The sequence below is a fragment of the Schistocerca serialis genome, chromosome 1 (assembly GCF_023864345.2).
Source record: "Schistocerca serialis cubense isolate TAMUIC-IGC-003099 chromosome 1, iqSchSeri2.2, whole genome shotgun sequence".
NCBI lineage: Eukaryota > Metazoa > Arthropoda > Insecta > Orthoptera > Acrididae > Schistocerca > Schistocerca serialis.
In genome coordinates this window covers 917,035,740-917,052,860 of record NC_064638.1, presented here as the reverse complement: position 1 = coordinate 917,052,860, position 17,121 = coordinate 917,035,740, and the positions used below count along the sequence as shown (strand labels likewise).

At 40.4% G+C, this 17,121-nt stretch overlaps 1 protein-coding gene across 4 annotated transcripts in view; it reads left to right on the top strand.

The window, feature by feature from the left end:
• LOC126412197 (deoxyribodipyrimidine photo-lyase) overlaps window positions 1-17,121 on the top strand; it is a 121,090-nt gene that overhangs the window by 26,583 nt on the left and 77,386 nt on the right. For all 4 annotated transcript variants that reach the window (XM_050081697.1, XM_050081689.1, XM_050081704.1 and 1 more), the window contains one exon: window positions 15,089-15,215. In XM_050081697.1, coding sequence (XP_049937654.1) covers window positions 15,089-15,215 — 127 coding nt within the window. The remainder of the gene's footprint in view (window positions 1-15,088; window positions 15,216-17,121) is intronic.

The following is a 17,121-nucleotide window of genomic DNA, read 5'->3' as shown; positions in this document are numbered from 1 at the left end:
ATTGACATGTAAATTTTGGTGTAGTTCCATAGCAGTCTGCCTGACATTTTTTGGAAATATGTTATGGAGAAATTTGAGTATGTCTTTTTATTGTGCAGTACTATTGACATGCTAGTTTAATTCCAGTTTAAAGTATAGCATAGTTTATGTTCACATAGTTTGTGGTTTGTGCTGAATGTTCAGTGTACTGATCAAAAATCATACTGTATTGCTATGGCCCATGATGGCACAACCAGTACTGGTTGCTTTTAAAAGTGAGAAAACCAGCATCCCCATCGCCTTTGGGGCCATGCCTGATAGCTATGCAACAGCAACCACATGTGGATTTCTTTAAACAGGATCTGCTCAGCAGAAGTCTCACAGATATTTCCAGTCCATCGCTCTGTTTAATAAATGTGTGTAGCATATTGTCTTGGCTGGAGGTCTGATGTTGTTAATGTATCTTCTTTGATACTGTCACTAATTTTGACCAGAAAAGATGATGCATCATTTGAAACTCTGTAGTCCGCACTAGGTCATAAACAGGTCCTGTAATCTGTAATTCTGTTCTGGCTGCTGTGGCCTCTCTCTGTCTGGCTGGCAGTCACTGGCCGATCACATCAGCTGACTAATGTGATATTTTCTAAGGATGCGTCGGTTAAGGAAATTGAGGTAAACATCCTATCTACATAAAGCAATCAATAAATTTATCATGCAGATATAGTACTTGTGTATACTTGATACTTTTTCTGGAAATTTACCTAGAACCCATGTAGCATGCACAGTTAAATAAACAAGGAACAGTGAATGAGTAAAAATGAGTGGTTCCCAAAGCTGAATGAGTTTGCCCATGTCTGGTTAGAATGGCAGACAGAATAGGAAAAAAAGTACCTATAAGGAATGGTGTACCTCTTATAATATTTTTAATTCTATTTTAAACAAACATAATGGTTTTACACTTCCTTATACTGATGGTTCTGAACAGTTTGTTACATTGTTCTCTTCCATGAGGTATTAAAGTTTTGTGTTCCTAACACGTGTAATGTGAATAACACAGAACTTTTCAGTATGTAAAAGGCACCTGAATTTGGTTAGTCATCCTAGTAAGAAATTTCTGAACTGCTCATACTTCTTCAATGCATTCCAGTCAGTAGTGGAAATCTACCCTACAAAGGGAATTTGAAGTATCTAAGACCCCACATCCCCCTCCTTCCCCAATCTTTGAGAACAAAAGGAAGTCTGTATGTTTGCAGGGAGCCAGAAAATGTGGAAATTATGGACAACAATATAACACACACAGTGGCCAAAGGTACCTTTAGGGATAGTGGTGTGCTGACCATTTCTATCCCCTTCATGCTCTCCTGTCACTGAGGAGGAGGACAAGAATTGCTAGCCAAGATATTGCTTGTTGGATTTTCTCTCAGGATCTGTAGCAGCTGTTTTTGTTTAATGATTTGTCTGATATTTTGTCAGTACAGATATCTGTTGTCAAAAGATTCACCTTTATTGATGGTGTCAGACTGGAGTCAAGCCTGTGGGTAGAGTTTACGTATGCTTGCTGCGCTAACATCAGAGGCCCTTTCCCCAGTCATTACTGTTGTGTTCTCCCTTTGTTGTTTGCAACACTCATTCACTGCAGCACCTGAATCCACAATGCATTTATCACAAGGCTTTTGTTAAAACTATTGTACGTACGAATTTCAATGGCGTACTTGAAAAGACCAGTGCAGTAGCTCTTGTCCACAGCATGAACCTGCATGTCAGAGTATTTTATTCTGGGGTGGGTCTTGCACACTGCGTGCTTTACCACATTTGATTTTTCTGCCCATCCCAACCTGCAGTACTGCTTAAGTTCAGTGAATCTGTCATTGGTGGATCATCTGGTCATTCCAACATGGATTTTTCTGCATATACACAATATGTGGTATATTCCCAGCATTGGGAGTGAGTTTCTTTTGTCTTTTTTTCCAATTTGAGACACTCTGTCATCTTGGTTGGTTTGCCACAGGGATGGGAAAACTGACAGGATAAAATCAATACCAATGTTTTAGTTCTGAGTAACTGCTATTTTCATTCTTTGTTTGGGCTCAGTTATAACAACTTTTTTGTTTTTTACTAATGATCTTCTGAGAGAGAGGGAGAGGGGAGGAGAGGGAGATGAAAGGACAAAGAGGACAGTTTGCCACAGCTGTGGTGCTAAAATATTTGGTTTTTAAATAAAACTTTAAAAAAAGGAGTAGTATTTATTTGTAACATTTCCATTGCCTTGAAATTTTTACTTATTATAGAAAATGGGGAAAAGCAGTCAGTGCCATCTTAGTAACAACACCAATAGTTAGAAATGAGCAACAAACACGTGACATAAGAATCTGTACAACAGGGCTAAGACAATAAATGTACCTGTTTATGTGTGACGTAACCTTACACACGATATGCGTGTACATGCAGTGTGCAAAACTTGCTCCCTCCTGGCCTATATGTTAGTTTCTCGCTGCCTTTGCGGACATGGTTGTATTATAGAATGACGCCATCCCTAGTCTGAAAGGAAGCATTGAATTGTCAGAAATATTGAATATTTTAATCCCATGAATTAATTTAATATTTTAAGTCCACAAAGGTGATTCTGGAAGAGATTATATTACACAAATTCTTATTTTTCCCATTTTATGTCTTTTGCCCTTGCATGGTGGCGAGGACAGGATGTAATAAAGCTGGCTTGGGGGGTACGATGAAACAAGCACATTTATTGGTAAACACATAAATGAACAGTTCACAGCTGTGACATGAAATAGAAAATATAGCTACTTTGGGTAGAATTTAAAAATCTTTGAGAGAGGAGTCCAGCTTGACCACTGGTCGATGTCCTGGATGGTGTACAGCTAGTGTCCGGGTATGTGTCCAGCCAGTTTGGTGCAGGCATATTGCTGGACGCCGGTGGGAGAGCAGTTCCTGAATCAATGGTGGTCACTGGAAATGTGGGTACTGATGGGTCAGCCACGTCCTAGGCAGTGTTATGGTTGGAGTTAGTTTGAAGTCCAAGGCTGCACAGGGTTGGCATCTGATCAGGGTCATGGGCTATGCTGGACAGGGTTGAATGCTTCAGATAGATGGCTGCTGATGCAGCCAGCTTTGAGCTTGCACCACGAGTGAATGTTATTAGGTAGTGGTCGCGCAGTGTCTTACATATTTGGGCGGAAGGATTGCCTTGAGGTGGCGTGTGATGTGCGGGCACAAGGTAGCGTCCTACTTGCAATGCTGTGGTTTCGGATGCACATGCTGCTCATGGTTGATGCTGAAGCCTCTTGTGCAGCACACTGGAGTCTGCCGTGTACACAGCGATGTGTTTCTGTTGTCGTCTGGCGTTTACGCAGATTGGTGTGTCGCTATTATGATTGTCCGCCAATGTTAGTAAGCATGTGGTGTGTTCGGTCAGAACTTAGATTGCCTGTGTGCAGACTGGCTTTGGTGGATGATGCCTGAAGTACAGCAACCTGCCAGCTGCAGGCATATGTATAAGCGGTGGCTGTGGTTAGGTGACTGGCGTGGCGGCAATACCCCTATTGATAATTCTCGAAAATGGATTCAGAAATCTCAGTTCTAAATGTAGAGACAGCTGCAGATCTACCTCAAAAAGCTTGTAAGCAAAAGACAGAAGTGCAAACGTAGTACACAATTCTCTGCTGTGCAATTCTATACGGAACAGTGGTCTGATCATTTAATATTAAAAGACTACGACCAAGGTGTGGACGGGGCCAAGGAATTGACATATCAGACGTGATTTAACACACAAATAATTTATTCATAACATATAATACATAACACCAACTACATAAATCCTGCTTTGATGCTTACGATTGCCCAGAATGGGAGTGCCACAACTTTCAAATTGGAAAGGCTTTAATTTAAGAAACTAAAACGCCTATTATAATTTTTAAAAATAAGCCAAGTGAATGCACTCTTAAATCTTTAATTATCAAACACAAAGCGTGGGTTTACCACATTTAAATTCTCATTGCAGTATAAAACGTAAATACATGAATTCACAACACAGCATACCTTTAAAATTTCTACCTGGACAACCTATGGTCCTAAAACTTTCGTATTACATTCCAGCCAATCACATTAATAACTTGTGAACACGGTTGGTAAAATACAAACGTTTGCACTATAATCAATTTTAATAATCCCCAATCACTCAAAAAACAACATCAGAAGTTCGATACGGAGCCTGTAAGCCTGTTTGTACAATCTTTCAGACCAAAATAGGCACGGGGGCCACCATAACAGAAGTGCGCTAGTTGCTTTTAGGATTAGCTTAATCACTGAGCAGATATTTACTTACGCGACAGGTAAGATAGTTAATGCAAATAGAAGGTATTTCTAAAGTTTTTATTTTTCCTTCCTCCCTTTTAACAAGGGGGTTTTAGTAAGGTGGAAATTACACTTTGAGGAGATGCAATAGCAATCTAGTGGGCACGCCTTCACGAGGACACCATGCCACTACACACGTACTAAACTAGCCGCGTATCTGCTGTTCAAGCCAAACATTAACAACACAGTTCCATATTCCTGACACCCAAATAGTCGGGATCAAAACAAAACCAAAAATCCCAAGAGCGCAAGATCCAGCATAGCTTGAGAACAGATCTTACTTCATGCAGTTGCCTTCACAAATACAGGTATCGAAACGAAAACAAGAACGTGTAACAATATTCCCTAATCAGCACAATGTTCTTCTTTAGGTCGCGGTAGCGCTAGACAACGCTGACATGCCAATGTTAACAAACCTCTAAGGCAACACCCTCCAACTGACAAGCTGAAACCAATGTGACCACTTATCAGCTCCGTGACAGGACTCGAACCCCCAACTACTGTCAGTGCAACTCACTTAGAATAAATACAGCGCAAGTAGTATGGCGGACACACATACCCAGGGATTAACAGAACACTAGACTGAACTAGAATTAACCTTAATAATACAGCACTAGATCTTGGGAGACAAGGAACTAACTCCCCACCAGAAATTTCTGCAACCACAGGGCGGGAGGATGAACTACCAGAACATAGAAGTGCAAACGTACACAAATAACTAACAAAATACACCACTACACTGGTTGGCAACGATGCGTGGAGGAATCTGCACTGTCAGAATTGCACCAGTGAACAGAACAGAGGATTGCGACAGCGGTGGCCACAAGGCGGGAAAGACGACTGGATGAACTCAATCCCAAAGGACGATCAACTTGAAACATTCACACTTAACTTCTTTTCTCCTTTCCCTCGGTACACTTTGTCGTTTGTCCGGGACTGCTGTGCACAATTCTGAGCTGTCCCCAGTCGTCCCGGCAGACACCGACCCAGCCGAACTGCTCCCAGACTCAACATCTCGCCGAATGGTGGCTCCACCACCCCATGATGGTTACTGTTTGTTTGGCTTCGTCGACGCAGGCAGTGACTAGACTGCCATCCGCCTCCCGCGGACAACCAGTGAAGAGCGGACAGAGGGTCCCAACCAGGCCGGCGTTCCTCCGTGGGTAGAAGTGCAGGTTCGATAACAACACCCGTACGCGGAAGGCAGGATGTTGACATCACCAGACCAGACACGAAGGCCACTGCGTGACAACCTCCTCCAGCGTGACCGCGCTTGCCTATAAATAGTACAGGCCAAAGAGTCTGTTGCAGTAAATACGTGAGTCGGTCATGTTACCAACCTACAGTTTCTAAGTACACCAAAGACAGAACTTGCAATCGATAGTGGGATCACTACAGGCGGGAGTTCAAACGAAAGAGCTTCATAAAAGACCAACCCTGAACAACCGAGGAAAAATGAAATAGAAGCGAAGCAATAAAAGACAGCAACGAGATACTAGAGCCCGATCGCGCCCAAACACTGTCGATTACCAAAAATATTGGCTCCACACGACGTTCAGGAAACGAGCCGTGGAAAGATGGAAGTACACACGGCTCACTATACTGTCAGATTACGATTTTAAAACAAATGTGCCTGATCCCCCCACACTGCCAACAAAGCCAGTACAAATCTGACCCAAGAGATAAATAACTGCTTTGTTATAATTCCAGTATTGCCTCACAATGTTTATTTGTAATTAGGTTTGGCCGGTAATCGCCACTTTCAGATTACAGTAGAAATGTATTTCATTATACATATCACTCCACTACATGTAATAGTGCAGCCATTTCTGCTTTTCAAGCAAATAAAATTACGGACTGTGAATAGCACAATTGAAGCGTACATACTGCACGCGTAGAGAGACTCAGTTTTCATGACTGTGTTGCAACAGGTAAATAACTACTTGGATGAAACTGGTTACTTTCACCTTTGCTTCAAATGGGAGGAGGTCAAAACAAGTGCAAACCCTCTTTTGTCATCGCATGATCAGGAAGTAGACAAGAGTGGTGTAGTGGAGCTTGAAAGTCTGTTACCAAAGGAAACAGAGCTGTAGAAAGCACCCCTTTGCTATCCAGAAGCTGTGAGAGTATTTTTCTCTTTGGGTGGGTGGGGTACATAGTAAAAAATGTAAACCAAGCTTGCCAGTATTTGTGGACTGAAAGTATTTATCTTTAGTAAGAAGTTCTGTGGCATCTGAAAGATTTATGCCGCCTTCAAATTGTACTGTTTTGAATGAAAAGGGTCGTCTTACACATCAGTACATCATAGGAAGAGTATTTATGAACAGAATGGACAATAAATATCGGCAAATAGATTAATTCATTATTGAAATTTTAACTTTTGTAATATAAATGTTTTTCGTAAATCTTATATTTTGCCTACAATCTAAATTGTTCATTTGAATATTTTGAAAGAACATTTTTATTTTTGTCTGTTTAAAATCAGTTGTATTCATATTCCTGTTAAAAAGCAAATAAATACATTTGGCAAAAAACAAGTTTTTAATTTGAAATAAAGAAAAAGAATACTACAAGTCTTACACAAAAGCTCATTGTTTGTCCACCATTTCTGTGAAATTATAAAAAGAAAAGGAAGTTGTGGCAACAGTAGTAAGTTAAAAGCTTAACAATTACTTTCTAGTTCATAATAAAATAGGAAGGAAGTAGCTGATCTACTGCCTGCATCTACATAATGTGACTTACCAGCTTGTAGCCATTAGAAATGGACAACTTAACATGACAAAAAAGAGTTCTCCATCTTTAATTTTCACCCTTTGGCACTGATGATTCATAGTGGGCAAATAGTGGTGTGACACTTGATTACAACATGATTTTTGAACAGAGTTTCAAAAAATCAGAATCGACTGGTGATTTTCTGTAGTGCTTAACCTCTCATTACTTTTCAAGGAGCAGCGAACTGTGGACGGACTAAGTTTCCTTTTGATTATTGTTTTATTTGATATTTTGATACAATGTGTCTTGAGGCGTACAATGCCCATTTAAAACATCAGTAGTTAACAATGCTTTGCAGATGTGCGGCAAAACAAAGGGTAAAGTGAAAGACAAAGAAATCAGGTGGTGGAACGATAGAGTAAAAGATGCAATTAAAAAACATAATATGGCAAAGAAAAACATGGAGTTTGAAAAAAGAAATCAGAACCAGAGGCTGGTACCAAAAGATGAACACAAGGTGACAACACTGGAGAAGGAATACCGACAAAAGAAACTTCAAGCAAAGAGAATTGTGAAAGAAGAAAAGGAGAAGAGTTGGGAAACATTCACCCAGAAATTAGAGCAGGATAGCAAAAGGAGCAAAAAACTGCTATATGGGTTATTGAAAAGTAAAAGATCTGATAGAGAAGACATAAAAGCGATTGAAACAGAGGATGGGGATATTATCAGGGACATGGAAGGTATCGGAGAAGAGATGAAGAATTATTTTGAAATCTTACTAAATGGGGAAGGTGCACAAGAAAGTGACACTGAAGTTATTGAATTAGACTAGGTGCAGGATCCAATCTCTTGGTCAGAAACTGAGAATTCCCTCAAACAGATGAAAAGTGGGAAGGTGGCTGGAGTGAATGAGCTGACAGCAGATATGATGAAAGCCGCAGGAATCCATGGAATACAGTGGTTACACCGGGTGCTGGGGATGATATGGGAAGAAAACAAAGTGCCGGATGAATGGAAAAAATGAATTATAATACCATTGTTCAAGAAAGGTAGTAGAAAGAAATGCAGCAACTACCAAGGAATCACACTGTTATCACAGTGCTTTATGATAATGGAAAAGGTTGTAGAGAAAAGATTGCGGAAAATTCTAGAACACCAATTGAGGAACAACAGCATGGGTTCAGAAGTAATAGGGGAACAAAAGATCTCATTTTCTCCCTCCATCAGTTAATGGAGAAGTTTTGGGAAAAAGGAAAGGACTGGATAGTAGTATTAGTGGATTTGGAAAAAGCACATGACAGTGTACCAAGGTATAAAATATGGGAATGCTTGAGAAAACATAATGTTCCTGATTCAGTAATTAAAAAGGTCCAGATGCTGTACCATGGTTGTGAGAGCAGATTACAAGTAGGAGGAGGAAGATCAAAATGGTTTGAGACAAAGAGAGGTGTTCAGTAAGGCAGTTCGCTCTCCCCTTTACTCTTCATTGCACTTATGGACACAATCATGAAAGAAATCAAGGAAAAAGAAAATGAAGATCTCAACACATTTGTTTTTGCTGATGACATCACCATTTGGGGAGAGACGGCAATGGAGGTTCAGAGGAGAACAGATTACTGGAACAGAAAATTTAAAAAATTCAACTTAACTGTGAGTAGGAACAAGACAGTGGCAATGAACATGAACAGGACACCCACACCCTCACATCATACTGGAGGGGGAGAAGTTTGAATGTGTGAAAAGCTTCAATTATCTGGGTAGCATCATATCACGTGGTGGAAGTTCCAAACTCGAAGTCTTAAACAGAATAACAAAAGGATCTAGCTTCTTCCACCAAGTATGAAATCTAATCTGGGATAAGAAAGCCCTCAGAGAGCCAAACCCTGTATAAAACTTATCTCCTGCCAATCATGATGTATAGTCTAGAGGCCTGTGTCATAAATAAGAGAGAAGATAGTCAAATACAAGCAAATGAAATGTAATGAAGTTCCTTAGGTCAGCTCCTCCCCCCCCCCCCCCCCCCCCACCCCCCTCCCCCAATGGACCTTGCCGTTGGTGGGGAGGCTTGCGTGCCTCAGCGATACAGATAGCCGTACCGTAGGTGCAACCACAACGGAGGAGTATCTGTTGAGAGGCCAGACAAACACGTGGTTCCCGAAGATGGGCAACAGCCTTTTCAGTAGTTGCAGGGGCAACAGTCTGGATGATTGACTGATCTGGCCTTGTAACACTAATCAAAACAGCCTTGCTGTGCTAGTACTGCGAACGGCTGAAAGCAAGGGGAAACCACAGCTGTAATTTTTCCCAAGAGCATGCAGCTTTACTGTATGTTGCACAGAGAGCTGCATCAAACCAGTCTCTGGACTGAAGACCACAACAAACAACAGGTCAGCTCTACAAACAACTAGGAGAGACAGAGTCAGGAATGATTATGTAAGGAGAGACCTACAGGTGACATTGACTACAGATGTGAGGATGAGTGCTTTGAGATTGAAGTGGTTCAGTCATGTGAAGCGAATGCACACGACTCGAACTTCATGTCAGTATTTGGAGATGGAGATACCAGGAAGGAGACCAATTGGGTGGCCTAGAAAGAGATTGACAGACCAGGTTAAGGAAGATCTCAAGAGGAGAGTAGCAACGTGGAATGTAGTGGAGAGGGGAAAAGCTGTACCAGGACAGAAGCCAATGGAGGCATATCGTTCACAAAGTTCCTACTCCGCTCGTTGGAAGGAAATCCTGATGATGATGATGATGATGATGATGATGATGATGATTGAGGTGTATAATGCAAATGTCTTTGGGTTATAATTTTTAAATTTTTGTTCAGTATCTGTGTTTATTACTGGAAATAGCAGCAATAAAAAACCGAATATCGGTTATTTCAGAAACCTGTTATTTTGAGCTGCTTTAACAATGAGGTTAAACGAGAGGTAAAGGAAAAAAGGTATAATCAAAAACTGTTTGTTTCAGCAATAACCGCAATCCTTAGTTTTCTGTGTTTGAGCAGCATGTTGCAGATTTTCTGTCACTCTGGGAATGTTTGGTAGAAAGGCCATACCTGAAATTTCTTCATTTGACATGCTACCTCACCAGGTGTTTTCGTGACACTTCTTATATAACTGATGGAGTATCCATTGTTCCTCAGAATGGATACCAGGCATTGTGTGTTGAGTCTATGTGGACGATTAAAAGTTTATGCAGGTGTTGGTCCATGTTTGGTGGTTTTCGATACACACTGTGGCCCAGGTTTTCACCATTTCTTGGAATTGGCACATCTGGAAAGTGTAGCAGTTACTTCTTTCTCTATTTCTGTATTAAATTTTATGTTGGCATGGAGACTGTTCAGGTGTTGTATGAAGTCGTCGACCTATTCCCCACCCCAGCTCTGCACATTGTAGGTGTCATCAGCATACCTGTACCACACCTTGGGCTTACAGTGTGCTAAGTACAATTCTTGGCTTCCACAATGCTCCATGAAAAAATGGACAACAACGGAACCCATGACTACGTCTTCCAGCTGTTCTTAAAAATTGCTCTTCCATACAAAGTAGGCTCATGGTAAGACAAGCATCACACAGGGTGGTGATGTTCTGTGGGGAAATGATTGATTATTAGTAGCAGACAAGAAGCTTAGACTCATTAGGCTCAACATATGATGATAATGCACGTCCATCCAACCACAGAGATAGAAGGAACTGGTATACTCCAGACCTAGAACAGGAAACTGCCCCATGACCCAAAGTTGCTTGTTTAGGCTAAAGGCCCCAAAACTATGCAGTCTTACAAGATAGCTGTGTCTCTACACTATATCTTGACCTAATATTTTGTATTTGCTAACAGTGGGACAACTTTGGACTTCTGAAAATTGGCTATCACTTTTATCTGACAACCACACAAATGTTTGTAAAAGTTTTAAAATTGGACTTCCTAACTCATTAGATGTTGATTTTGATGTTAACAGTGATGGGTCAATGAATTATCATGGGACGAGCAAGTCATGTTGATCTGTAATGTTGTTGTATCTTTCATTTATTTGGTCAAAGATGTAACAATGAAATTTTAGAGTATGGCAGTTAGCCTAATTTTGGGAGCAGCTCTCTCTCTCTCTCTCTCTCTCTCTCTCTCTCTCTCTCTCTCTCTCTCTTTAATTTCATACATTTTAAATGTGGAATTTGTAGTTAAAAGATGTGTAATGGATGTGTCACTGTGGTCTAGGGGTAGCGTCTTTAATTCATAATCAAAACGTCTTCGGTCCCGGGTTCGATCCCCGCCACTGCCTAAATTTTGATAAATAATCAGCATTGGCGGCCGAAGACTTCCGGCATAAGAAGTCAGCCTCATTCTGCCAACGGCCTTGTCAAAGAGGGCGGAGGAGCAGATAGAGGTTCAGGGCACTCTCTTTTTCTTAGGGGTGGGAAATTGCCCCTAAAGGCGGAAGAATCAGCAACGATCAACGACATGAGGATGCAGAAGGCAATGGAAACCACTGCATTAAAGACACGTAACGTGTATCCACAGGACATGTGGCCTGTAATTGAAGAAGTGTCATGATGATCTCTCCATTGGCAAAAGAATCCGGAATAGTCCCCTATTTGGATCTCCGGGAGGGGACTGCCAAGGGGGAGGTTACCATGAGAAAAAGATTGAATAATCAACGAAAGGATAACGTTCTATGAGTCGGGGCGTGTAATGTCAGAAGCGTGCACGTGGTAGGGAAACTAGAAAATCTGAAAAGGGAAATGCAAAGGCTCAATCTAGATATTGTAGGGGTCAGTGAAGTGAAGTGGAAGGAAGACAAGGATTTCTGGTCAGATAAGTATCGGGTAATATCAACAGCAGCAGGAAATGGTATAACAGGTGTAGGATTCGTTATGAATGGGAAGGTAGGGCAGAGGGTGTGTTACTGTGAACAGTTCAGTGACCGGGTTGTTCTAATCAGAATCGACAGCAGACCAACACCGACAACGATAGTTTAGGTATACATACCAATGTCGCAAGCTGAAGATGAACAGATAGAGAAAGTGTATGAGGATATTGAAAGGGTAATGCAGTATGTAAAGGGGGACGAAAATCTAATAGTCATGGGCGACTGGAATGCAGTTGTAGGGGAAGGAGTAGAAGAAAAGGTTACAGGAGAATATGGGCTTGGGACAAGGAAAGAAAGAGGAGAAAGACTAATTGAGTTCTGTAACAAGTTTCAGCTAGTAATAGCGAATACCCTGTTCAAGAAACACAAGAGGAGGAGGTATACTTGGAAAAGGCCGGGAGATATGGGAAGATTTCAATTAGATTACATCATGGTCAGACAGAGATTCCGAAATCAGATACTGGATTGTAAGTTGTACCCAGGAGCAGATATAGACTCAGATCACAATATAGTAGTGATGAAGAGTAGGCTGAAGTTCAAGACATTAGTCAGGAAGAATCAATACGCAAAGAAGTGGGATACGGAAGTACTGCGGAATGACGAGATACGTTTGAAGTTCTCTAACGCTATAGATACAGCAATAAGGAATAGCGCAGTAGGCAGTACAGTTGAAGAGGAATGGACATCTCTAAAAAGGGCCATCACAGAAGTTGGGAAGGAAAACATAGGTACAAAGAAGGTAGCTGCGAAGAAACCATGGGTAACAGAAGAAATACTTCAGTTGATTGATGAAAGGAGGAAGTACAAACATGTTCTGGGAAAATCATGAATACAGAAATACAAGTCGCTGAGGAATGAAATAAATAGGAAGTGCAGGGAAGCTAAGACGAAATGGCTGCAGGAAAAATGTGAAGACATCGGAAAAGATATGATTGTCGGAAGAACAGACTCAGCATACAGGAAAGTCAAAACAACCTTTGGTGACATTAAAAGCAACGGTGGTAGCATTAAGAGTGCAACGGGAATTCCACTGTTAAATGCAGAGGAGAGAGCAGATAGGTCGAAAGAATACATTGAAAACCTCTATGAGGGTGAAGATTTGTCTGATGTGATAGAAGAAGAAACAGGAGTCGATTTAGAAGAGATAGGGGATCCAGTATTAGAATCGGAATTTAAAAGAGCTTTGGAGGACTTACGGTCAAATAAGGCAGAAGGGATAGATAACATTCCATCAGAATTTCTAAAATGATTGGTGGAAGTGGCAACAAAACGACTATTCACGTTGGTGTGTAGAATATAGGAGTCTGGCGACATACCATCTGACTTTCGGAAAAGCATCATCCACACAATTCCGAAGACGGCAAGAGCTGACAAGTGCGAGAATTATCGCACAATCAGCTTAACAGCTCATGCATCGAAGCTGCTTACAAGAATAATATACAGAAGAATGGAAAAGAAAATTGAGCATGCGCTAGGTGACGATCAGTTTGGCTTTAGGAAAAGTAAAGGGACGAGAGAGGCAATTCTGACGTTAACGGCTAATAATGGAAGCAAGGCTAAAGAAAAAGTAAGACACTTTCATAGGATTTGTCGACCTGGAAAAAGCGTTCGACAATATAAAATGGTGCAAGCTGTTGGAGATTCTGAAAAAAGTAGGGGTAAGCTATAGGGAGAGACGGGTCATATACAATATGTACAACAATCAAGAGGGAATAATAAGAGTGGACGATCAAGAACGAAGTGCTTGTATTAAGAAGGGTGTAAGACAAGGCTGTAGCCTTTCGCCCCTACTCTTCAATCTGTACATCGAGGAAGCAAGGATGGAAATAAGAGAAAGGTTCAGGAGTGGAATTAAAATACAAGGTGAAAGGATATCAATGATACGATTCGCTGATGACATTGCTATCCTGAGTGAAAGTGAAGAAGAATTAAATGATCTGCTGAACGGAATGAACAGTCTAATGAGTACACAGTATGGTTTGAGAGTAAATCGGAGAAAGACGAAGGTAATGAGAAGTAGTAGAAATGAGAACACCAAGAAACTTAACATCAGGATTGATGGTCACGAAGTCAATGAAGTTAAGGAATTCTGCTACCTAGGCAGTAAAATAACCAATGACGGACAGAGCAAGGAGGACATCAAAAGCAGACTCGCTATGGCAAAAAAGGCATTTCTGGCCAAGAGAAGTCTACTAATATCAAATACCGGCCTTAATTTGAGGAAGAAATTTCTGAGGATGTACGTCTGGAGTACAGCATTGTATGGTAGTGAAGCATGGGCTGTGGGAAAACCAGAACAGAAGAGAATCGAAGCATTTGAGATGTGGTGCTATAGACGAATGTTGAAAATTAGGTGGACTGATAAGGTAAGGAATGAGGAGGTTCTACACAGGATCGGAGAGGAAAGGAATATGTGGAAAACACTGATATGGAGAAGGGACAGGATGATAGGACATCTGCTAAGACATGAGGGAATGACTTCCATGGTACTAGAGGGAGCTGTAGAGGGCAAAAACTATAGAGGAAGACAGAGATTGGAATACGTCAAGCAAATAATTGAGGATGTAGGTTACAAGTGCTACTCTGAGATGAAGAGGTTAGCACAGGAAAGGAATTCGTGGTGGGTCGCATCAAACCAGTCAGTAGACTGATGGGGGGGGTAAAGACTTGTTTATTTGTTGCTCACAAACACACACAGTTTCAGACTCTGTTTGATTACTCTTCTTAATTCATAACACAGTTTTTTTTTCAGAAGTTTTGTTTTGAAGTGATGACAGCACTAGCATCGGAGTATTGGTGTTGGTGGGGAGCCAGGAGGCTTTGCTCTCCCATTAGATCTGTTACAGAGAAACAGTCTTTCTTGTCCTTCTGGGCATTTGCATTGCCAATGTTCTCAAAAAACCTGCTGCTTTGTTTCAGTGGAACATTGTCATAACAAGGTGCTAGTTAAGAATGACGTGGTTCATTTTACTAAAAGAATTTCTTTTATATTCTATTAGGTCACTGAAACTGTCCTTTTGCGTGGCCAGATATCATCAGAACCATCATAATGTTTGCCAGTACTGCTGCCACTTTTGAATATCTTCTAGTTCTTATATGTTATGAGTTAAATTGAGTGGTAAAGTAATATGAGGTCAAATAAATGATTATTTTCAGGCAGCTCCATCAATAAATGAATTTAAATTCAACAAGAAGCGAGTACAAATATTATCAAAAGCAAGTGAAGTGCCAGAATGGGCAGAGGGTGTTGTGTATTGGATGTCAAGAGACCAGCGAGTTCAAGGTATTTTCGTTGTATATTTACCATAGAGATGAAATCTTTCTGTGTAGGTTAGTATTTGTACAAGTTTCTGCTCATCATACATGGAAGAAAATGAGATTATAATACCTAAGTAGTATTGAAACATAGTATAATTTGCACGTAGAAGTAAGCAGATTTCACTCTAGAAATTTGGGCAAATGATGTATGACTGACTGAGTGCTAAATTACTTTGTTAGGTAAATTAAAAGAAAATTCATCCCATTAGACTGATGGATTCGAAATGCCACATATTTGCAATTTTGTAACTTCTGTAGTTCCACTAAATGTATAAATGTACTCAAAGCAGAGGTAATTACTTGTCTGTGCTATTGCTTATGTATGTGATTCTTAATTTTACTTCTGGGATCAGAAACTACAGAAAAAACTGGTAAATATATGATGATATTGAAATACGTGGTGTGAAGAGAGAATGTCAAAGGAAGAAATGGGTACAGCTGCCTCAGGAACTCATGCCTGCTTTTTGGTACTTAGAAATGAATACAGATGTGACATTGGTGCTTTCATAATGAACATCTTTGCTTTCATACTTTGGTCAACGCTGTCTGCAAATAGAAAACATTGTCTTTAACCACTGCCCCTCCTTTTACTGTATTAGTTGATTTAAATCCTCTTCATTTTTACTTTTTTCCCCTTTTATTCCCCTTAGTATTCTCTGTAGCTTTTATTCCTTACCTACCTTTCACAATATCTCTCTCTCTCTCTCTCTCTCTCTCTCTCTCTCTCTCTTTCTCATCACCTATATGATAGAGCTCTTTTTCTGGTCGCTGTAAATTTTTCAGGCACAGTATGCTCTTTGATAAATCTTAAGTATCCTCACACAATGTGTACATAATATTCTTCTTTTTCATTCTATAATTCACTTTGAATTTATTCCATTTAACTTGCTTCTTGATTTGTTGCATCTACATAGTTTCTTCTGTCCATCTTAGCAAATTCTCTTGCTGTTTTCAACCATGCAGGAATTTAAGGTGAGTTCTCTCTTTGTGAGGTTTAAGTGTGCTCTTTGGCCATTAACAGCTACTCATCATCAGTTGTAGTGCATGTGCAGTTTGGAGCATGTTGTGTTGTTTTTATTAGTGATGAGGCATTCTGACAATCAGGAAAACACACTTCAAATAATAGAAAATAGACTTATTTTTTGTCTATTGATCACTGTTTGTATTATTTCAGATTGATCGATTTGGGCAGTGCCATTTGTCTTCATATACTTTATCTTAGTTACACTGTTACTAGTCCAAACAAAACTACTAGTTTCAGTGTCATATACTCATGACACTGAAACTCTTAGTTCCATTAAGGCCTGTTATCCAGTAATTGTGCAAAGCGATCTGCCGAAAACCTTCAGTTTGAAGTAATAAAAATGCAATCGACAAACAGGAAATGAGTTTATTACCTACAAGTGAGGATCACAAGTAACTCTCTGTGACAAGTATGTCCGGTTTTGGTACACTTCAGATTATTGAGGAATAATTGGTAATGAAATTCTGTGAAACTGTTGATTGAAAGATCGAATGTGAAACCTTTGCTCATGAAGACTCTACTGTACGAAGTATTCTGTCTCTGCATGCCATACTTTCGCCAGGCAGTTATGTTGTTTCTGGATTTGGTTTTTAAAGTTATACAGGGTGAGTCAAAAAGGACTTCACAACTTTGGAACGATATAGAAATTTGTTGAACTAACTTACAGAATCGGTAGATGTGTCATTTTGTAGCAAACACCCTCAAGTTTCATTCACGTAGTATCAGTACCCCATTCCACCACCAAGAATGTCAGCGTAGCGCACAGTTAAAATAGTTACTTTCACTGGTGTGGAGCATGGCTGTGGTGTGTTTTGGTTTCATGAAACGAGCCACTGGATGTCTTTCT